The sequence below is a fragment of the Tyto alba genome, unplaced genomic scaffold (genome assembly GCF_018691265.1).
Source record: "Tyto alba isolate M040663 unplaced genomic scaffold, T.alba_DEE_v4.0 Super-Scaffold_2, whole genome shotgun sequence".
NCBI lineage: Eukaryota > Metazoa > Chordata > Aves > Strigiformes > Tytonidae > Tyto > Tyto alba.
Window position 1 is genome coordinate 74100908 of NW_024881282.1, and position 24567 is coordinate 74125474.

A 24567-nucleotide genomic window follows, 5' to 3' on the forward strand; every position below is an offset into this window, starting at 1 on the left:
ATGTGATTGTGGCAATTTTCTTTTCCTTTTTTTTTTTTTTTTTTTTTTTTTTAAATAAAACACACACAAACTTTTCTGATTACCTGCATAGTGATGAATCAAAAATGCAAAAAAAAAAAGAACAGAGAATTGGTCAGTGGGACTGATCCAAAGCCCATCTCAATAGCCTTTACATCTTTCACTTGATTCAATGACACTGGGCATGGCCTCCAAACAGAAAGAAAAGCAGCAGCAAGAGCATATGATACATGTCTGCACAGGGTTATAAAACCGCTAAATACTAATTTTGAAAATATTACTCCTTAAGGCTTTCAGAAAAAGCCCCTATTGCTCTACTCAAAAATAGAAGTCTGTCCAACATATGCCACGCATCAATATATAGCTTAAAATAAATTTTTAAAAGGCTCATATTTTTAAGGAAGTGGCGGAGCCAGTCTTTAAAAAAGATCCTGAGCATTCTTTAGGAGCTTGTTGAAAAACACACAAAGAGATTTATTTGATTATGAAAAGCTAGTGCTCTTACAAGAACAATATGAGGTAATTAGTAGAGCGAAGTAGGCTTTACTGGGAATTGAAAAACAGGCAACAAGTTGAAGGAGACAATGGAAGGGCCTGCACACTGAGAACCAGCGCGACTCAGTAGTGTTGATCAGCTTTACTTTGTCTAATGCACATTAGTCAGTCTTTCTGTCAGTACAGCTCTGCTCCTGGCTCACACATATTTCACTTAATATATTACCTTATTGATACCCATCGTGAGAAAGTGATCAAGCAAATATCGAGCTTCTGTCAAAGTGCAAGCATTAATCACTGCTGTTACATCCAAGGTCTCTCCTTCTTCCTACATGTGTAACAATAAAAACAGATTGTGAAAAATTATATATATTTTTTTAAATCATTACAATAAGTATAGAAAACAGAAACAGTGAAGTTGCTGCAATATCACCCAGTTCATCCCCTTGGTACCTGTAAACCATGCCCGAAAGATTTCTTTTCCAAACTATCCCGAAAACACCCCATAGTAGACTCGGCAGCCTTCCCAGTCTTTTTCAGTGCTTCAGTTTCTTTCATATTAGAAGGCTCTTATCAAACTCCAACTCAGATCCATTCTTTCTACAATCTAAGCTATTCACAGTGGATGCAGAAATGGGTGCATTTCTTCATTCTCTGCAGCCTTCATGCATTTGAAGACTTCTCCCACTAGTCTTTTCCACATTTTTGTTTCGATTATTCTCAGTCAGTACTCGGTACTCTGGTACCCTAAGGAATTATTAAGTCTTTTGTGTTCACTACTTCTTTGCTGGTAAAGCCCTGTAACCTTGCACTATGCTGTCCAAAATTCAAGAAACCCTGCTGTGAGTAAAATAGTAGAAGCTGCTGGCCATGTAGCATGCATGAAAGCACAGATCAGCCCAAGGTGGGAGTGGGAGAACTCAAGCACTGCCATATAAAAATATTGTTAAGTATTACAGTTCAGACTTCATGCTACCACGTGCCAAGAGACCTAGGCAATTGGATGTGGTGGATTCTTCCTGATAGATCATGTAATGTATGATGTGTATCATAAGTTTTCATGTTTGGCTTTCACTGTCTTTGGTAACATTCAAAATTCTACATCAATTGTAAGTGACGATTTCCTTTTACTAAATTACTATCTGAAAATGTCAAACGTTAAACAAGCAACCTGGCCTGAAAAAGCTCTTTAGTTACAGAAAGCCACTGTTCCATAATTGAAAATATATTAAAATGCAATATAAAGAGTTTACATAAATTCTCACATAGAAAAATATTTAAATATATTTAAAGAATACAAAACCAGTACAGGGGAGCAGAAGCATATTAACAGATGTAGGAAGAGGATACGAGTTGTTAGCCTTCAGTCCCAAGAATTATATTAATTTAATGCCAGCAGAATAGAAAGCAACATCTTTGACAATTAAATGCTTTGCAATCCTAACTTGCATTACACTATTTACATTAAAACTTAGATCTGATAGTTCAGCTGTATGAACACTCTTAATTTCAAACTTCACCCAAGTTTTCCATCACTTTTCAATTTCTGGTTCAATAATTATACATCCAAAACAAAATTCATTTCTAAATGAGAACATTTTTAAGGCTAACACAGTTGTTTTTTCTTTTCTCCACTTTACCATTTTTGCATTAATATTTGACCTACCTTTGCTTCCTCCATTTGCATAATGTTTGCTTGGCAGTCAGAAATGCTGTCATTAATGTAGTCTATATTTGCAGTTAGTGATTCCATCTCTTCATTTATGTTTTGGACATTTCTATCTGCTTCACTGCCAGCCCCATCCTTGATGAGCTTCTCTCTTTTCTTTGAAAGCTTTTCTCTTCTTTTTGTAAGTTCTTCACGTTGCTATTTTCCCCAAATACATAACATTACATAAAAAGGAATTAGTAAACACTTAGAACATTTAAGCACCTTTTTGTTTATTTCCCTTCTTATACTTTAACTAACATATTGTGATTTCTACAAGCAGTAGTCATATAGGTGAATATTTTAATATATCTGCACATGATCCCATTATTGTGTTTTTTATTTCTTACTAAGCACAGCAATCCCACAGTCCAAATATTTACTAGAATTTTTAAGAACATCTCAATTGACTGCAGTGTATTCCAAGTCACTTTGGTTATGCCATCATCACAGCAATTCATTTACAGCAAACATAAATGCACTGCTCTCTATTTAATATGATGATACAGCCAGCAGTGCATAGTAGATTACCCACCGTAAGTAACCTGTTCATATCTGCCTCCATATTGGAAATGGTCATCCTCTGCATAATGATATCAGTCACTCTGCGTTCGAGTAACTGCCACTTCATCCTGGCTGCCCTTGAGGTGTAAACTCTGCTTGTCACTGCTTTCCGCTGGTATTTCTTTCTGTGATAAATTCAAGAGAAAAATACAGCTAAGTCTACAGTAGTCCAGTTATACATTTGAATGTGGAAATGATCAGGCCAGAATATTTTTCAGACAACTTAAGAATTTCTTGCAGAATTTCTTGCAGTTTTTCATTACACCAGGTAGCTACCTGTACACAGCCCTGAAGTCTACTGTGCTCTACTATGTGCTCTGCTATATTGCATTTGAAAAACAGCTATCAAACACTGTGGCATCTTGTATGATGCACCATTGAAACCAAATGCCACCTAAGAATTGTTCCCTATTTAAAAAAGGGGATATGATTCAAATCACAGTGGAAGATCACCAATAAACCTAAGACATTAAATTGTGTTTTCCAACAAGTTTTTCTTTGTACTTAAGAACACTGCAGGCATTGGATCACCATGGGCATTTCTCTTTAAGAGAAGATTAACTGGATTTTGAAATTTTGGTGTTTCTTAGTGTGACTTGCTCTTTAATGTCATTTTATATTATTCCACACTATCTTAAACCCATAAAACTGAAATTGCATTTGATGATGGTAAAATGCCTACTCTGTGCGCATTGCATGACAGCAGTTTGAAAAATAACAACTACTGCAATATGTGTCATTGCAAGATTATCTGCTAGAAAGTCCATGTAATTTTCAGTTCCTTTAAGAGAGTACTAAACAGTTTTAATCCTTACCCTGTCCCATTTGTTGCAGTTACAGATAATGCTTGAACCCTTGCAACAGGAATTCTCATCTTCTGCTGTGCTGCTGTTCTTGATCCGTCGTGCTCGACAGACGAGCTACAACTTGCTTCCTGTATAGGATGCTCAGGCAGGCTCAGCTTTCGACTTACTTTTCCTGCCACTTTATCAGACAGAGGCCTTACTTGCCGACGAAGGGCTGTAACCTGAAACAGAGTGCAGAGACACCATTACTTCTCCCCAAAACTGCATTCTAAGTTACAGCAATACAGTATCATTCTGTTTGCAAAGATGCATTACTGTTTTACCACAATACCTCTTCCGTTTTGCGGCGTAAGATAACTTCTTGATTTCTTTTCTGAGCTTCCAGAAGCTTGAGCTGATGCTGTGAAAAAATACAAGCAGAGCATGATATTTTTTCCATTATCTGCCACAAAGACTGTACTGTATAAAAAAAGACCTTTACACACTAATACAAGTTTGCAAAACTTTTGTGACATAAAGTGGTCAAGTCACAATTGTTTCTTTCTCTTTCTAGTGCAGAATGAAAATAAAGTGTTTCACTATATGAATTCTCTAACAAAAAGAATGCTTGCATGCAACCAAGGTAGTAGCAAGTGTTTTGTGAAGATTCACTAATAAAGTAATACTAATAAAATAATACGCCTTCTATATTCTGTTGCACTTATCACCTGAACCTAGGAACTGTGTTATCATAGAAGTCAAACCAAATTATGTGTATTTTGACAAGTGAAAATAGTGCCTCAGTGAATATATATACACACAGTGTGTGCCTGCAAGCAGATGCACATCATAATGATAGGTGCTTATTCCAAATCAAAGTTCTTTATCTGTCAAATCACCTCTCGTTTGCGTTGCTCCTTTTTAAGCTGTGCAATCTCTCTATTTCTTCTAGATTCAGTCATTCTAGCTTTCTCCTGCTCTTCCTTCATTTGTTTCATCAAGCGAACCTGTAAAGAGGTCATCACTTAGAAAAGCTGATCACACTGAAGTGCTGTTCACTGCCCCCACTCATTAAGTTTCTTCTCCAGATTGCCATCTTCCAATATATTACATGCCTTTAGCAATTTACCTCCTCCATCTAATGTGTCATCTTCACTCAGTGCTGAATAGCTGCTAATAACTGCTAATAAGCAGTGCAAGCTTCTCCATCTTTGATACTGTAATTTCTGTTCTTTAAACCAAAAAGCCATCCCTCTCTCTCAGGAATAGCCTCGTCTTTATATCTTTTCTGTTTGCAGACTTTCAAGCAGCTGACAGCAAGAACAGAGTTATCTGGTAGATAAACATACAGGAGATTTCAACCCATTTTTCAGTAAACACTCATTGTACAACACTGCAAGATACTGAAATATACCTTGGTTTTCTTCATCTCTGTCACCTCCTGCTGCAGTTTCTTCAGCTGCTTTTCATATTGAGACTGATTTTTAAGCAATCGTGCATGTTCCTTTTGCGCTGTTTGAAGTCTCTGTAGTTCTTTATTCATAGCTTGGAGTTTCTTTTCATACTCTGACTTGATTTTTTTTGCCTTTTCTTCTGAATAGGTTTCTACAGAACCTAGAGCAAAAGGGAATTCTTAACCTGCTTTTGTTCAGGATATTTTCACTTTGCCAGCCACAGCAGATGACTGCTTCCTCTGGTTTTAGCATTATCTGCAATATCTTTGAAAATTTAATTTGTTTCTAGCTCCTGTGACCTGCACCACTTCAACCTTTCTACCTTGTATGCATTTCTTGGATAAGAGATCAAGTGTTAACACTTTCCTTCTGATTTCTTTGGACTAGACAACAAATATCTGAGCATCTGAAGACAAAGATGTACACATGCTCGTTCACACATATGTGCATAAGATCATAACAGTCCCAAGAGTCATCAAGCCCCGTATCCTTTTTCTGGCACTGATCAAAAGGGAAGGTCTAAGAAATAATAAGGGGGGGAAAAAAAAAAAAGCATAAAAAACAAAACAAAACAAAACAAACAAACAAAAAAAAACACAAACCCAAAACATATGAAGTATATAACTATAAAGCATATATATTATATTTTTAAAAATAAACAAACAAAACATTGCCCCCAGTACTCTCCCAAAGTTCAACCATTTGTGGCATAGGACTTCCAGAGTCAGAGTTAGTTTTTCATCTCAATACAGATTCAAAAAAGTTTGGTCAGTAAAACATCTCTGAAAGGCCATTGATCCTAGTTCTCATTTTTATGCAAATAAAAAGAAAGGTGAGTGGGAGGAGCAGGAAAGAACTTTTAATTCAGGAACTATCTCAAGGACTATGTCAAAATGAGTGCTCCCAGAAAACTGAAAATGCTTATTCAACCAAATCAAATACCTGTCAGTAGCAATATATTTTTTAAAAAAAATCTCTCAATTCTGGTAGAAACTAGAATGAGTAAAGAATGATTCACTAGCATTATGGGTACAAAACTACTTCTGTTTTCTGAAATTTCTTATCACATTTGAAAAAGGAAGTGAGGAAAGTAGCAAACAACACAACATCTAGATTTAAATGATTTTGTATTTCTTACCCAAGTTTTGAAGAACCTGATCTCTTTCAAGCTGAGTATCTCGAATTTTATGTTGTAACATCATTAGTTTTTCTTCATACTGCTTTTTCAGCGTTTGCAACCTTCGCTGGCTGTTCTCTAGCTCGTCTATCAGTTTCTGCTTAATGGCTATTTCACAGGTGATATTTGCCAAGTCAGCTTGATAATTTTCTAAAATAAAAAGATTTGAGTAATTAAAAATTAAGACTTCTATTAAAGTAACAGCGAGGATCACATAAATATAGATAACCCCTTCAACGTTAGGGTCATTTCCTGACATGTAAATTGTGCAAAGTTTCATGTGCTGCACTGTAGTATTATCTGCAATTCATGATAAAGTCTCCTCCTGAAACACTGTCCATCCTGCAACTGGCAAAGAGGTAGGGAAACACTTCTCTCATTGGATCACCATTGCCCATGTATTGCAATTACTCACATTTAAATCTCAACATCAGCAATTTGCCCTTCCCCATACAAAAGGCTGCGAGACTTCAGTTATGCCTCAGGGCTGGACAACAACTGTCATTCATAAACCCATCAGGTTATAAAAGGAAAATTTGACTGCTAGCAGACCCCAAGTGGAGATTTTCCCTTCTCTAGCTCTTACAAAGATACAGCTAAAACTCTGAGAAGAGAGGAGCCACCTCAGTAATGGAATTGGAGTGGTGAAGGGAATGAGAAAAGTAGGAGAAACAAGAAAAAAGGACTAACCCACAAGCTATGTTTATAGAAGTTTAATTAATTTCTTTAGTCAGTTAGGTCCTTTTTTTTCTTAAGATTATGTGCTCCAGAATAAAAATGTCTGCTGAGGATTATTTTTTTTTTCAGGTTCTGCAACTCCTGCTAATGGTTTGTGTGACTCTCAAACAAGAAGGAACTAACAGGCTTGGTTTGCCCATTTGGCCCAACTCACATGAGAAAATTGCTGGTGATGCTGTCTCTGATTCCAGCAGTCCTAACTTGCATGCCGCAGGAAAATTAGGAAGGCTGATGGACTTCCAGCCTTTCAAAATTAAATTCTACACATTTCCAAATTAGTTGAATGGGAGTGATCACCTTGGTGATTAGTCTTGAGACACAGAAATCACCCAGTACTTAAACCTTACACTTTGGATATTCTAACCAAGGAAGAAATGTGTTACCAAACAACTGATGGCTTCTGGTTAATTTTAAAGCCAGTACGACACTTGATCTGATGTCTAATACATATTTTAGCACTATAACCAAAAAAAAAATTCACTGGACATACAATCCACGGAAACTAGGGACAGGGGGTTGACAACATGCTATCTTGCCTGCCAAAACCCAAAGAATGACAGATAGTGTTTGTAAAATTTTACAGAACATTGCACTGACATCACCTTTTTCATCAGAGTCAGAATCTGATTCATCTGAGCTTTCAACAACTTCCATGTCATCTTCATCCTCATCATCTTCCTCTTCTTCATCCTCATGATCACTTACTTCCTGAATTTCCTCCTACAAAACAGAAAGATGTTGAAGCATGCTCACATTTTTCCATCCCCCAGTCACCTGTGACTATCACTGCAAAGCCACAGTATTCACTTGACCCATTCTTAATTTCCTTTCTATAACCTTGTAAAACTTTAGACAGACAATGAACAAATAAACCAAACACTTCTGAATACTTACTACTTCCAATTCATTATTCTCTCTCTCCGAAGTGCCTTTTTCATCTCTCTTCTCCTGCTCGTTATCTGTGTTATCCTCTTTAACACTAGCAGAAGAGGCACAGACACAAAATATTCACAAACTCGAAGGGCATGTGCCTCCCATCCCCCAAGCCAATAAGTTGTAATTCCAAATAAAGATGAAAACCGAAGTGTAGTTAGACAAAGGTACAGGTGTTGGGCATGGGTAAAACACAACTTCCAAACTCCCACAGATAAAAAAAATAATGCTTAATTACTCTTAATCTTAGCTTGCAAAAAAATATTAATGATTAGCACATTGGTTTAGGGTATATTGCACAACTGGGGCAATCAGAATACGTATCTTCATATACTACACCAACATTCGTTTTGCATGGAAGTTGCAGTATACCCAGAGAAGCTTTTACAAAACAAAGAACATTGTGCACAAGTACAACATACATTACAGGTATTTCTACACGCTCAAGCCAAGCTTACTGTGCTTACAATCATCAGAAAATTTATGTATAAGCCTTAAACAATATCCTAATTTATCATACTGTAACTACTCTTTCGATCAGTTATCTACTTTGACATCAAGGGAATGTTCAGAATAGGCAACAACAAAAAGAGTTGAGAAAGACTGAATTTTTGTAATAGGACTGTCCATCCCCAAAAGAAACTTCTCCCAACTATTAAGACTACATTTTAGTATATATCCATACTTTTGTTTTTCAAGCTATGGTTCAAAACACATTTAAATGTCAAGTATCTCTATTTTTTCCTCTCTTGGCAATCTGAACTGCAGTGATAGCTTACGCAAATTACAAAAGGGATTTTTTGGTTTTGTTTTAAAGGTTTGGTGTATTAGCCATTAGGATGAGTTTTAACGTTACGTGCACATTTGGACATCACATACAAATTTAAAATTCAAAAGTCAACGGCACCCTGCAAATTGTCACAGATCAAATGTCAGTCCCTCTAGTGCTACATGTGTAAAACCCAAACCATCCCAAATAGGTGGGAAATAGTGATAGAACAGGGCTAGACACCATAGAGGGGTAATAACAAAAAAAGCATGGTTAGGATTACATAATGTAGAATCCACCTAACCTAACTTAAGCTGCATAAAAGTTTGGAAAGTTATGTGCTGCCACTGATCAGGCAGGGTAACTAAAAATGTACATCTTCCTCCACTGACACCAAAAGGAGCTCAGACTTGAGGTCTAACTCTTAGACAAATCCAATACTCAGTGCAACAACAAGAAACGTTCAGACATAAGACACTATAATTTGACAAGTGACACTTAAAACCACCTTTAGAACAGAGCTCTACTCTGAAGAGTGCCAGTTAAGTAACACAGTGCTTCTGTGCACACATGATTTTTTGTTCAATGCTAACTGGTTCCTTCTGCCCCACTCATCACCAGTGAAACCAAATCCAGCTACAGCTGACCATGAGCAAGGCAAAAAGCTTTTGCTTGGACTGTCTGAATCCATACAGCAGCTGGGGAGGCTGGAAGTAAAAAGCCTAACCAGATTTGTACAGAAAAGCTAAACAGGAAACACTGAGCCACGTAATCTCGTTTCCACAGATTCTCATCTCACTCAGCCCACAACATGTTCTAGTTTATGTTGGTCAATAAGCCTAAATGGTAACAGATCTTAACTGCAATCTTCATGCAGATTGAGGCAAATCTCCACTTCCCCTTCTGCACACAGCATGGAGCTCACCACTACAGAGAATTTGTGTTCTGCCTAATAAAGGGGAGAGAGAGGGGGAAGGAGAGCCAGCAGCTCTCCCAGGCAGAACTATACTGCTTAATTTGTGTGCTACCGATCTGTGGATTCACATAATCAGCATGAAGTCAGTGGGGGATTTTTGCTTCAAATTAGACAGCTGAAAAATAAAAGCTCCTTCCATTTTTAATGACAGTATATTTCTCTTTTTAGAGGCCTCAACTTAACTGCTCTCTATGACTAACCACTTAACCTACTGCTTTGGCTGAAACTGAACAAAAGGAATGGTCAAGGCTTCAATCACATGCTTTCAAAAATAAAAGAAGCAGACTTAACTAATGTGTGAAGGTCCAAGATCTTCCTGATCTCACATGACAAAATTATTATTATCGTATACTGCCTGCTATATAATTCATACTACATGAACTACTGCACCTTCCTCCTGCCTTTCACTCTATACAGGTCATGCAAGAAAGAAATCTACTTAATTCTATAATGATTTCCAAGGGTACCACCTCCCCACAAACGCCTGCTCAACACTATGCAATCGCGGAGTCAACCTCAATTCTACAACAGAGGTTTCTTCCAGTTAAAATACTTGTTGAAAGTCAAAACACTGGAAAGAATTTTGAAAAGCCAAATGAACTACTCTTGAAGTACCTATGAATCTGCCCAACTTCTTTCATGTATGACAACCAGTTAATTGAAATGACAGGTAATTAAAAACCTGGGAAATATTCCAACCTTCTTTCTTCTTGACTGCTTTCCTCAAGTTTCTGTAGCCTTCAAAAGCACGAGGTACAGTATTGGAAGGCCAAGCCAATGAAGGACAAAACAGACAGTGAAAAGCAAAAGTGATAAGAAGGTAAAAAAATGATATATATGAGCTTGCGGAGTTTAAAATGAAATTTTAAAAGATACCATCAAGAGACAACAAGTCGTAAAAAGGCAATACATTTTGCACAGTTGGAGAGTAAATAGAAAACAAAGAAGAAGCATTTGTTGATTAACTAATCTGCCACTGTCAACAATTATAAATTCAACTTGCACTACGGAGTAAGTTTTAGATATAGAAAATATATTTAATTTTGTGAATTATTTCTAACATGAATTCAAAAAAATCTCTTCATTCTAAAGAAAGCTTTCTCTGCTTTTGCCACTTAAAATTGGCAGGTAAAATACTGAAAATTGCAAGAAGTACTGCCATTGAACAGTTATATATCCTCAGAAATATATTAGGAAAAAACAATGCACTCGTTTTATATATGCTGATAACATATTGTAATATAAAATAGTAATGAGAAATTTTTAGTACTAATATTCTAAATAATATATTCTGAATATAATTCATATAGAAATCTTCAAACCACATTAATTTTTTGGTTTGGCATTTTGTTGTTTGTTTTTAAATAAAAATAAGATTGCAGGTTATTTTTCTGGGATTCAGAAAGTACATGCCAATGATTGCTTGTTATTTTTTTAATAAATTAACAAAACATATGCATCAGAAGCTATGAGATGGACAAAGTGTTAGTGTTTTTACTTGTACTTTTTTCCTCTTGAATAAATGTGGATTTATCAGTAAATAAATGTCTGCATGATTTATATAAGTGTAGAGATGACTTAAATTTCAACAACTACTGAAATTCCTCATGTTCCCATTATGAGCAAGTTTTGAGCAAGAGCTTTTGCTGCCTTTTTACCTTATACTGCCTGCCATCTTCCTTCAGTATCAGGTAGGAGCTAATCCCATGTAATTTTATCACTAATTTAGTTTAATAAATGGTTATGGAAGTCAAAATACAACAGTCAAAAAAGGTTACCAGGTACGTAAGGCTGACTAACAATTGAAAGGGACATGGGAGATTTGCTCTGAGGCTTCTGGTGAGTAGGTCACACTGTAGGACAGCCCAGTCAAGCACGTCAGTATTTCAGTAGCCAAAACTTTACTGCTGTGTAAAATGTTTCTGATAAACTTTATGACGGATGCTTATTAAAGGCTACAGATATATAGCAGTACATACCTGCTGCTTATTCAGAAACTGGCTCTTAGATCTTCAGGCTAGTTCACAACAATTTAGTTAATTACATGTACTTAAAATTATGCATCTTTCATCATACTGACCCATAACCAGGAAATAAACAGATCAAGAAGGTAGTAGATGGGGCAGAAATAGTAACTACGCTTACCGATCCCATTTTAATAGGAAAATGCTAGTTAGATTATTTTAAAAGAACAGCAACCCTAAAATGAAATAGTACAGTAAAAGCAGATAAATGCCTGTAGAAGACAGAAGTAGAGCAAAGAATCCCTACCAAACTGCAGAGTAAGTTGTCCCCTTGCGATACATTAGCATACCTATTGACAATTCCTGAAATTTCAATAGAATAAAAATTCACAGTGATATATCCTGAACACAGACTTTGCATTTCACTAACTAGACAGAAACACTCTGCAGGTAACAAGTATGACAGGCTATATGCATAATCCCTCAAATTCTAACATTCCTTAGCTTCTAAAAAATTTTTCTAACACATGCACTTCAGAAATTTATAAATACTTATTACAAAGCAGTCTGCAGACAGGTCAGTAGATAGATTCAAACCTTATTAGCACTTTGAAGAATATGATCCCATTCTATAGAACACAATACCCACTTTAATATGGAGGCTGGACCATCAAGAGGTCTCTTCCAATTTAAATTTTTCTATGGTTCTATAATTCTATAATGCTAGGATAGAAAACTGATCTCAAAAATAGTTTATGATAAGTAGTCTCTACTTCTGGATAAGACCACTTGACTATCCCATTCACAAGATGTCCTGGTGTGAGCAAGTGTGACTGAATGCAGAAGTTTCTTTCAGAAACAAACAAACAAACAAAGAACAATCATGTGTTTTACTTACTACTGTATGTGAGGTAAAACTTCCAAATGTTTTTTAAAAGTGATCATCTCCAACAATGAGAGATACTATTCAATACACGTAGCAACTTTTATCTGTTTTTTGGTCACAATCCTGTCTGCTACCTAATACTCGGGCCTCAACCTAACAGCCGGGAGTCTAAATGTGCATTTAAATGCATGCTTGATTTTAAAATGTGTTGGAACATACCAGAACAAAGAGGTTTGGTTTTGTATTTAATTAAAGAACACTCTGAAGTGTTTGGCTGAAGAGAGGACAGAAAATTCTGTTTCATTTAATACTTCCATTCTCCCCTCAAGTTCCTACAAACATGAGACATAAAATCTATCAAAATTCCCATAGAAGTATGAGTCTCCCGAAAAATTATATGCAAAGGAAGAATCTAGTCCTCTAAAGTATTAGACATTTGTGTGGTGAATGGCTTTATAGATATAGAACCTCAAACTGGAGATAACACTAACTCAAATCTACTTTATACTTTATTTCAGGCTTATACTGTTTTAATTTTACTCTTAACTTGTAGAAGTAGTTTACAGGGCCATTAGTAGAAAGAGTAATAGATAAGAAGTGCAGAAAATTTCAAGAAAAAGGGAAAGATCTCTAACGGAATCAAAGTCTCAGAGTACACAAACAGATCCTTGCTGTACTAACTGATGTCTGAACAGGCATTTATATCAATGTCTGTGAGCATTGTATTAGATGAGAAGCTGAACAGCGAAAAACAGCAAAGCATGATGTTGCAGAGAATTAGGAAAACTTAAATTAAAAACATTCATAAAAGCAGAAGAAAAAGCAAAAGAAGCCATTCCAAGAACTACCGAAGAATTCCCAGCTATTCAGAATATCTTTTCTTCAGAAAGTTGTTTCAGTTTTGACATAGAGTATAAAAAAGTTTATAATTTTGGTTTTTGAAAGCTTCTGTTGAATTTCAGATGACTAAAAAAAATTTTATTAAATATCAAAATTTATGGAGAGCACCTGTGCTTTTACTATTGTGTATAATTATCTAGAAAAATTCATTACAACAGAGATGTTCATTCTATAAATACTGCATACTTCACTGGAAGAAAAGATGCAAAAGAAAAACACCTATAACTTCAATGTATAAAGAGGTTTGAAAGAACAGCAGTTCAGGATCCAAACCCACACAGTAACCATGAGTGAATTTTAAAGTCTCAGTGGTTAAAAAAATACACTTCTTTACTAATAAAGAGAAAACAAAAAACATTATAATTCATACACCACCTCTTTTTCTTTTTCCTTTCTTTTTTTTTCAGCTTTTCTAGATCTTTCTTGGCTATATCTAGAATTTCCATTGTCTCTTTCTCTGAAGAAAGCATAGAAGCAGAAAATGCTGATGGTCCACCAAAGTACGTGGATCTTGTTGAAGCTCTTGACAAATTGCGTCGAAGATTTTCATTCACTGCTTCACTTTCTAATAATTTTGCTCTTAAAAAAAAGAATAATTGTAGATCATGAATCACAAGCAATGCTAATGAAAGAGATGTATACTGTACGCATGTGTAACTGCAATGCATTACCTTCAGTTTAAAAAGAAACTACAAGCCAAGGTGAAGTCCCACAGAATACAACTGTAGTAAATCCCTTGAGGAGATCATTTTACACAAGTTATGTATATTATACATTAATCGTATACCCTAGACAGAATACATATAAATATAAATGTCTGTATAAATATACATACGGATATATGTACAGATATATATCTGCATATACTATAAATATATACACATTGCATGAAAGCTACACAAAATCTTTAGCTTTTTTTTTCATGATACACCTCCAAGAAATAGAGAAATAAAAATATCTAAAATATTTAATACTTTTTAATTTAAAAAGAAAGCAGATGGTGGTTTTTTTAAAATGCTAAATTGTAACATGTAATTTCTCACTACTATCACTTGTATACAAGGTTATGAAGTTATAAAACAATCTTTCCAAGATTTACTGTCCTTTTTGCAACAATATCAAGTCATCATCGTTATTTAGGCAACATCTTACTTTTATTTCTATTGTCAGCTTCACCCTTAACATTTTAATTTTTGTGGCCAGGAGCAACACCAGATGGTCTCAGAGGCCGAAGGAGCATGGTCCTACAGTAATCCCCACACAAGAAAACAGCTTAAGTACTTACTCACTAACACTTCTAATTTATTTGTTTATTTTAATAAAAATTGTTCAAATACATCTTATGCAAATACCTGAGATCTTCAATTTCCTTGATATAATTATGAATCATGTTGCTAATTTCTTCATTTCCTTCTCCTTTAAAGGACAGAGAGAAAGGGGGTGTAGGGTGGAAGAGAAAGGTTAAGAAAGGATTGTAACAGTATAAATATCTGAACACAGCTAATATGCAGAAAGTACCAGCAAAGAGAAACAGTCGTATGGGCTACACATTTAAATCTTATCTGATTTGTAAAATATATTTGCTCTTTAAGCTGCATTAAGTTTTTGGTTCCCCTGTATCATAAGATCAGAATTCTTACAAGTACCATTTTATATTTCACTTATTTTCAATATTAGCACCTTTCAACAATGCATGTACCATAAATCAAAAGTTATCTGACAAACAGCACACAAAAAGAACAATGCAGTCATGGTAAATCAATTGGTTGATTATTCTGTGAGGTGGAAAGCAAGCCAATATTCACTCATCTGCGTTCAAGGTCCTCATCCAAAGCAAAATAGTTAAGTCCATTTATAACTAAGCATACAAGTAATTCCCATCCAAAGGTATTATTTCACATTTCATGCTGCTCATAGTCCTAACTGAAGAGTCAAATCAGTGTACTAAACTATTTCTATTAATAGAAGTGTGTTGGGTCTGTGTGTGTAGCAGGGTTTTTGGTAGCATGGGAGGAGGCTACAGTGGTGGCCCCTGTGAAAAGCTTCTCAAATCTCCACCAGCTCCAAGTCAGACCCGCCTCTCGCCAGGGCCAAGTCAATTAGTGAGGGTGGCTGCGGCACGGAGATAAAGTATTTAAGAAGGGGAACCTGGGGAGGAGGAGTGAGAGTTGTGAGGAGGACACCTATGTGAACACTGAGGTCATTGGAAGACAGGAGAAGGAGGAGGCATGGAGGTGAGCCAGAGCAGAAATGCCCCTGCAGCCTGTGGTGAGAGGGCAGGCTGTTCCCCTACACCATGGAGGTACACAGTGGAGCAGATGCCCACCTGCAGCCTGTGGAAGATCCTACATGGAGCAGGTGGCTGCAGCTGAAGAAGGCCAGGACTCTGTGGGAAGTCCACGCTGTTGTAGTTCAGCTGGGAGGACTGCAACACACAGGGGGAACCCACAAGGGAGCTGCTTGGGAAGAGCTGCAGCCCATGGAAAGGGCTCCTGTTGGAGAAAGGTCATGGAAGACTGTCTCCTGTGAGAGGGACCCCATAATGAAGCAGGGCAGAGGAAGAGGGGGAGAAATCCTCCCCTGGAAGAGGGAGGAGCAGCAGGGCTGACCACAACACCTATTCCATGCCCCCCTGCACTGCTACAGACATGGGGAGGAGGTAGAGAAATCGGGAGCAAAGCTAAGTCAGGGAAGAAGGGAATGGTGGGGAGAAGGTGTTTTAAAGATGCAGTTATACTTCTCAATGTCCTGCTGTTTGTTAAGTGGTGGTGTTTCAAATAAATTGATGTTCTTTTCCTTCCCCTAATGAGTCTGGCTTTTGCCCATGACCATAATGGGTAAGTCACCCCACCTTGTCCTTATTTCAATTCCCAAGCATTGTGTTGTACTTTTTCCTTCCCATTCCTGAGGGGGGAGGGAATGAGCAAGAAACTGCATGGTGCTCAGCTGCCCTCTGGGCTCAAACTAGGACAGGCCCTTGTGGTGCCCAATGTGGGGGGCAGAGGAACATAAGGTAATGCTAATAATGGAGAGATGTAATGGGCAAAACAGACTGAATGGTGTTAACAGAATAATCATGGGAATTTCTGTTGTTATAAGTGTGGTGGAGGGATGAAGGGTAGATGGTGTGGATTGTGTTCCAGTATTGTGATGATACTACTTTTAGTGTGGGTAAGCTTTATGTTTTGGTTTGGTTTTTTGTGTTGATGTGAAGGAAGTTTGTGAGTATTGTCTTCTGTAATGAATGTGGATTTTAGTCACAGTTCTTAAACACATGATTCACAGAGGTAAGAGGTGGAATGTGTTGGGGGGAGCAGGGAGGTGAGGAGCTTCTCAAAGCTCTCCTGGCTCCAAGTCAGACCCACCTCTTGCTAAGGCTGAGCCCATTAGGGACAGGAGCTGTGCCTCTGCGATAATGTATTTAAGGGGAACGTGGGAGAAGAAGTGGGAGTTCTGAAGAAGACATTTATATGAACACAGAGGTCAGTGGAAGAAAGAAGGGGGTGGGGGCGTGGAAATACACCAGAGCAGAGACTCCTCTGGAGCCTGTGGTGAGAGGGCAAGCTGTTCCCCTACACCATGGAGGTACACAGTGGAGCAGATGCCAATCTGGAGCCTGTGGAAGATCCTAACATGGAGCAGGTGGCTGCAGCTGAAGAAGGCCAGGACTCTGTGGGAAGCCCACGCTGTTGTAGTTTGGCACTGGGAGGACTGCAACATGCAGGAGGGACCCGCAGTAGAGCAGCTCAGGAAGAGCTGCAGCCCGTGGAAAGGACTCCTGTTGGAGAAAGGTCATGGAGGACTGTCTCCTGTGAGAGGGACCCCATGCTGGGAAGGGTGGGAGAAGTCCTACCCCAGAGGAGGGAGCAGCAGGACTGACCGCAACTCCCCTTCTCTGCCCCACTGGATGGGGAGGATGTAGAGAAATTAGGAGCAAAGCTGAGACTGGGAAGATGGGATGGTGGGGGGAAGGGTGTTTTTAAGATGTGGTAATGCTTGTCATGGTTCTGCTCTGTTAAGGGGTGGTAGTGTTTGAAGTAAATAGATGTTCTTTTCCTTCCCCAAGAAATCTGTCTTTTGCCCATGTCCATAAGAGGTGAGTCAACCCTCCCTGTCCATGTCTTGATTCCCAAGCATTTTGTTGTATTTTCTCCTTCTCATTCCTAAGGGGGAAGGAGTGATCAAGCGGCTGCACTCACACCATGACAACAAGTCTCCAGAAACAGAAGAATCAATCAGATGGGGGCCTATACCGGCCAAAGGATGTCCTACATTACTGTTACAAAGGCATCACTTCATTCCAAGGTACCCATGAAGCAAGAACATATAGCAGATTTAAGTTTACTGAGCATATGAAGCAGTTTACACACAACACAGCCGCAGCATACCTGCTCTGGCTAGCACTTGGTTGGCCTGATCACTCATAAGTTGCGTTATTCTGGCTCTCAGTGCATCAATCGTTTCTTGCATTGCTTTAATTCTAACACGCAGGTTGTTGTTTTCTGTTTGCAGCATTGCATTTTCATGAAACATGTCATTGATGCTTTCAACACCTTCTTCATCTATAATCCTTTTTCCCTTGAGAAAGTAAATATATTTTATTACTACTGAAGACTGATCTACACATGAAAAATTTTTAACTCCGCAAAAGCAATCCACAGATTACTTGACATTCCAAACAGACTCTTTTAGCAACAGATAATCTTCTCTCAAAAAGTTTAAAACAGTGGATAAATGGGTAGTTTTCAAACCATTGATGTCTGGCCAACACCTTAGCATTTCAGTGCTGTGTAATTCCACCTTAGTCTGAAGTACAAGTTCTTGAAGAGGTTAAGAAATGAGATGATAAGACAATTCTTTATCAAATCAGGATTCTATCTCAAGGAAAACAAAGGAGGATAACACAGTTTAGTAATCACATTTATTACCAAAAATGTTTAAAATGTCAGAAAGAAGTGGGCATATTGTAGTCTGAGTATTTGCCTTATATGATTTAAAAATTATTTTTAAAACACAAATTTTTGAAGATGTGTAAGTTTTTAAAAACAATACACAATAACTGTACACATTAATTTATGCACCAATCTAAATTGTGGTCATTTTTGCTTTGGAAGTGACTATTTCTCATTGCTGAGCATGACAAGGTCAATTTTTGCCTTTCAAAAAGAAAATACCATACAGCATCTATTGACATCATTGGCATTCATCGAAGTATATTTTCTCTGGGGATGCAATTAAAGTTTTCTAAAAACATCTGGTAATCACTGGAATCAGAAGTGCTACAAGTTAGGGTTGCTATTCAGATTTTTTTTAGCGTATGAAGTGGAAGTAGGCAACAGAAAAACAAGCTGTAGAACTATAAACTTTTCAAGGCAGAAGATACTCTAAGAGGATAAACTTACTGTTTTGTATTCCATGAGTTCCATCTGTAGCCGTGTAATCTCACTGCGCAAAGCATTTATTTGTTGACTAGCCCTATCCTGATTAACCATCACCTTGTTCTTGATGTTCCGTGCCCGATTGGCATACTTTAGTGTGTTCAACGTTTCCATGAAGTCTCGATCTGAAGGGCTCACACACGCTATCATGAGCGTTTGACTGAAGTTAGAAACATAGGTCAGCATTACAGATCAAGAACAAAAAGAGTAGAGAGAAGCTAACAGGTCTTCGGGTAGAAGGTGAAATAAGAACAGTGACTTCACAATGTTTGTGAAAATATTCCTTGATCTAATTCACAGTAGAAGACTGTCAACCACTAAGTTCAGCACTTACATTTTGTATCACCTTGGCACAGCATAGGAGATGCTAGATTATTAGTTGTTCTACATGTAAAATTATAAAAGCAATTAACTGATGTTCCTAAAAATGTTTTTCGAATCATATTCAGTTTGCCTAAACATACATAAACTGAGATTTAGGAACTTAGTATCAGCCTAACGTCCTAGACAGTGGTTTAGATCACGCAGCTGTCAGGACTGCCTCTAATCCCTGAGGTGCCTACCTACTTAATCTGAAGTCTGCCTGAATGCTCATTTTAGCTGTGTATGCATGTGCACAACTGCCTAAGGTACCCGTTCTCTACCTCTGATTCTACCAAGGTCCAAACTGCCTAAATTCTCCACTGCAAATTATCCCATGTTCTCCAACAGAAGCCCAAAAGCTAGTACCTACACTCAGTACATCTGGCTATAACCGTTATGAAACACTGAATAAAGTACACCACTGCATAGAGCATTTCCACAAAAAGTAGCAGGACCAGAGCTCTAGGCCTAAGAAGGCTATGAACTGTCATCTTCCTTTTGGGTTCCTACAACACCCTCTAGCCAGCCCATCACAGGATATGCAGGGTGAGAACATAGTGAAAAACTGAGCAGAAAGACAAGCAAGAACCAGTGGGACAAAAGCAGAAAAATAATAATAATAAAAAAAAATTCATTCCAACCAAGTGGTTTCATCTTTCCACAGGCAGCTGGAAAAACAAGCGTCCCTTCCGTCGCTCCCTGAAGCGCACTCATTTCACATCAGATGAGAACAGCCTAGAGGGGTCTGAACCAGAGTTGAAGCTGAAGGTGCCTCCATGGCCTAAATTCTCAACAGGCAGGGGAAAACACCTACATTTGATGGACTGAGTACTCCCATATAGGCTTCAGAGGAATTATCTTCTGTTGTACATTAAAGCTTAGGTGGTTGCGTTAGGAAGAATGCATTGTCTCTAGGACAATGGAGCAATATCTGCATTAAGCAGACTGAATTCTGATCCTCACTTCCCATAATTTCAGACTGAGACAAACAAACTAATCCCTGCAGCTCTGTGAGGCAAACAATTACCCTCACCATACACATTGGGAAACTATATTGGAAAGAGTAACTAGCCTGAGGACACAAGGAAGATTCAGTTTCAGCAATTCTTCTTCAGACCTCCTGCGTATCTCTGTGTCAGTTCGCAAAAACGTTTGAGTTTAGTCCTCAAGATAGGAATATGTGAGATTAAGAACAAATTTTTAATTCTGACATCAGGACTACTTGTGCTTTCAGTTGAGAATGTGATTACTTTTCTAAACCTCAGAGGACTGGTTCTGCTAGGTGTCTGTCTTGAAAACTGAACAACTTGAACACCACCTTCCTATCTGAATTGTATTACGACCTAGGGTTTTTTAGAAGTGTTCTACTCCCTTTATTTTACTACTTCTTTAAGCTGCTTCCTCTACCCCAGAAGTTATGAAACTTTTAATTTTTCATATTATACATCATAAAAATCCTTTCAGAATAAACTAATACTCCACATTCTTACTTGAATAATTCAAGAAGTATTAATATTTAAATGCTGCTTCAGAACTGTTACAGCATTATATTTAAAATCATTATTATAGTCAGAATAGTACAATGATACAATGATTTCATCATTGTTAACTCAGGACTCACTGCAATCTAACCTGAATCACTACTAGTAAATCCTTTTAAATTATTTGTAAAAGAGAAACAATAATGTGGACTGTAATACCTAGGGTGGAATTTGGAAGGCTAACAGAAATCTAATAATTTGATTTCCCAGGAGAAAAATTACATATTTATTAAAATTTAGCTTTCCCTCACTTTTTGGTTGCCAAAGCATAGATAAGAAATTATTCAAATTGTGTTAATATGTATAATTCTTCCTTAACAACAAACTGTTAATTTGACATCTCTCAGCATGTACATAACATATAAAAATAGGTGGATGGGGCTGTCCACAAATTTAATGTCAGAGGCAAACAGAAAGTATGTAACTGAATATCCTTGAAAATGCTCTGGGACAGCGTTTGCTAGCTGTACATTGTACACTAAGCTATGCGAATTCCCCTGAAGAACAGGAGGGGGAGCAGTGGAGCTGTAAGACTCGAAAATATTTTCGATTCAAAGTAATATTTTAACAGAAGTGCAATTTTAGAAGCGATTTGAAAGAATTCTCATTAGCTAGTGTATTTTATATAAACTTTAGTCAATAAATGATATTTGTAGTTATTTCAAGAGAGAGCTTAGAAGAGCTATGCTCTTGATTTCTGATGATTTTTCCATAATTCTTGAGTTTCTTCCTCTCAAGCACTTCTCAAAATTCTAGCCTTTACTTTGTTTTGTTCAGCTCTGCTTTTCCTCACACTGCAGTGCTGCAAGGTCATCTCTCTAAAGAATAGACCAAATCAACACAAATTCTCTTCCACTTCTCCCTATTCCTTTGTGAAATGCCCAGAAAACTTCCTACACTCCTAAAAAAGAGCAGTCAGCCAGATTGGACTAAATAGAGGAATAACAGTACTACCTTGCTAAAACAATAATCAACTACTGTCCCTTTTGTATTTGAACATGTTAATGTTACAAATACAAAATTTGTGCCATTTTAACAAATTTGTTAATGTTTGCTTAGAGAGAGCTTCCAGAAGCCAAAGCCTCTCTTCCTTGTATGCATAGCAGGTATACAGAACAGGTTCATACAAACAATCCTGGTGATACACTAGTTTGTTTTTATTAGGCTCCAAACTAAAGTTAGGTAACTGGAAAAATGCACCATGCCTTGAGATATACAAACTTAAAAATATAGCAGTGCCTATGGTAAGCTGACTCCAAGCTCCTGTGCATGGCAATTAGAGCAAGCAATTAAGTGCCAATAAAAAAAAAAAAAAAAAAAAACAAAAACCCCTCTGAAATAGAAACTCATCACAGCTTTAAATTATGCTGTAATTAATAAGGCTATAATACAATAACAAAGTTTGCCATTTATGCTATCTACAGTCTGAAGATGTCTTCATGGAAAGGACCATCCTGGAAACAGTGACTTCCAAGTAACTCAAAGTCTCATGTCTATTAAAGCTACAATAGCACTGCAAAAATTCTCTTCAGAAGTCTTTTCCCTGCAACGTTAGCTTTTTCTATCACGATAGCAATTTACCTGTGGAACCTCCCTCCAACAAAAAGAATAGCTATTTTTATCAATGTTTAATGTTTATCTTACTTTCTGAAGATTATGTACTCATTCACAATGAAATACATAAAATGCTCTAGTTTTCATACCTGTTTCCTCCAAGAGAGTCTTGAAGTAGCCTTGTAAGCTTTGAATCTCTGTATGGTACATGAGTTGCCTTCTTACTTTTATCTCCCAATGCACTTATTACATTGCCAAGTGCCAGCTATAAAACACCAAGTCATGTAACACACAAGTTAAAATCAGTTCCTGAGTAGCTTTATGTTAAAAACAGTTAAAACTGAGGTCTGCATATTGTGAAAAAAATAATATGCTCCAGAAAGTTAACGTTAAAAATTATTTCTGAAGATTTTTATATTTTACAGTTGACATCTATAAACTTTTGAGGTATCAGCATTGAAACAGACGACTTGCAGTCTGTTATCTGCAAGTGCTAAGTGCTTAGCATAATTTGTGTGAAGTATCTGTTGATATCTCATGTCAGTCACAAACTAAAGTTAGAACTACTTCATGTAACAAACATTTACTTTCAATGATTATTAAAGTTGATCTCTACTTCTAGCAGTAGCTATATTCTTTTTAAAATTAATTTTATCAATCTGCTTTATGCTAGATCTAGAATAAAATATGGGGCATTAATATAAAAAAAAACAGTATTTACTACATCTACAGATATTCCGTAAGGAATGTCTAATAAAGGTTTAAGCATTTAAGGCTTGAAATTATGTAGTCCATGGCTATCCTAGTTCATTGCTAAAAGGTTCTAATTCATGTTTATAAACAACCTAGCATTTGGCTGTAAAATTATTTTTAATGTGCAACTGCACGTACTTCAAATCACATGCCAAATTAAAGAACATTCCTCTAGATGGCACCCTGTACAGCCAGCTCTTAGTCTTGAAAATGGTCTTACTGCATCCAGCAGTTGAAGAACTGTGTATACGCCACATTCTGTGACTGCTTTGAAGTGTTTAAATCACTCCCAATCTGTTTCCCAAAGCTGAGGGCTGGAATTCACTGTAAATGAGAGTTTTGTGATCATATAAAATATTACTTTTATCACACTGATTTTTACCTTAGTGCATTCTGTATCCTATTTGTTAAGGATACATCTGTGCCATCTAAACCGCCAAATTTCTGTTGGCTTTGTGCGAATAACAATGATGAAATTGAACTGAATTATCTTGCTCTTCCATATAACCAGAATAACTACAGAATATAACCACTGTCATGACAGCAAGACAATCACTAAGAAAGTTCTAGTTGCAGAATACCTCTCTGGTACTACACACTAGACCAGAAGACATCTTTTCATATACAAAATATATATGTATTTTTGCCTCTTTAAAAGAAAATTGCACTGAGCCTCCACACAGCCAAGTAGCTCAAAACAAAGGCATGAAATTACAATTTCCACTGATAATCACCAGCTTAACATTTACTTAACCACACTCAAAAGTAAAGTAAAACATTTAATACAGTTAATTTATAGCATAATTTCCTTTTGTTTTTTTTTGTCTGTGTACTGGCTATGTAGCTTATTTAATTAAAAGTTTTCTTTCTATTTAGAAGTGTTTTGCCTATGATTGTTTTACATTATCTTTCATAATTATAATAAAGAACCAGCATTAATTAATCAACTAAGCTTATTCATTGTTCATGTTTTACATGCATGTACTCCTTTCCAACTGCTTGCGATGTTCTCCAATTGTGTGGATCTTGACAGAATAATAAAAACAAAAATAAAAAAAGTGAAAGAACTCCACAATATCTTTTAAAAGTTAGAGTAGCTAACTATATTTCACAACAGGTATAAGTACTATAATTTGCTAGTTAGGGTCTAATACAACAGAGAAAATGTTAGTAAGCCAGAACCCAGTAAGAATCAATGTACACAGTTACATCTCATGCTACAGTCCTTGTTCTGCACATGATGCATTTCTACTTTACAGGTTACTAAAAACAAGTGATCTGAAAAGATAGAAAAGATGGTACCAACAGCCTATGGAGACAAGTTGTATAATCTTACTAGTCCGCAGTTGATGGAAATGCCTTCTTTTGCCCTTTCTCCTGTAGCTCCTGTTCGCTTTAACCGTTCAGAACCCGCTAGATCAACAAAGTGGAACTTGGCAGTAAGAGTTTCAAATTCATTCATCTCAGATTCAGATATTATCCTGTTATCAGTGGCATTATCCTGAAATAAAGAACCACCCATAAAGCTTGGTAAGATCTTTAACATTAACA

General features: G+C 36.9%; 1 protein-coding gene across 10 annotated transcripts in view; it reads right to left on the reverse strand.

The window, feature by feature from the left end:
* Nucleotides 1-24567, reverse strand: part of KIF21A (kinesin family member 21A) — a 93268-nt gene that overhangs the window by 29085 nt on the left and 39616 nt on the right. For 5 of the 10 annotated variants that reach the window (XM_032996189.2, XM_032996196.2, XM_032996194.2 and 2 more), the window contains exons 6-22: nt 24353-24517; nt 22413-22528; nt 18770-18965; nt 17756-17945; nt 14720-14783; nt 13743-13946; nt 10317-10355; nt 7834-7918; nt 7542-7659; nt 6163-6351; nt 4985-5184; nt 4470-4577; nt 3923-3991; nt 3601-3812; nt 2757-2910; nt 2180-2380; nt 740-841 (exon numbers count right to left, since the gene is read on the reverse strand). In XM_032996189.2, the coding sequence (XP_032852080.1) occupies nt 740-841; nt 2180-2380; nt 2757-2910; nt 3601-3812; nt 3923-3991; nt 4470-4577; nt 4985-5184; nt 6163-6351; nt 7542-7659; nt 7834-7918; nt 10317-10355; nt 13743-13946; nt 14720-14783; nt 17756-17945; nt 18770-18965; nt 22413-22528; nt 24353-24517 (2412 nt within the window). The remainder of the gene's footprint in view (nt 1-739; nt 842-2179; nt 2381-2756; nt 2911-3600; nt 3813-3922; nt 3992-4469; nt 4578-4984; nt 5185-6162; nt 6352-7541; nt 7660-7833; nt 7919-10316; nt 10356-13742; nt 13947-14719; nt 14784-17755; nt 17946-18769; nt 18966-22412; nt 22529-24352; nt 24518-24567) is intronic. The other 5 variants (XM_032996193.2, XM_032996192.2, XM_032996197.2 and 2 more) reach the window with 1 other exon arrangement.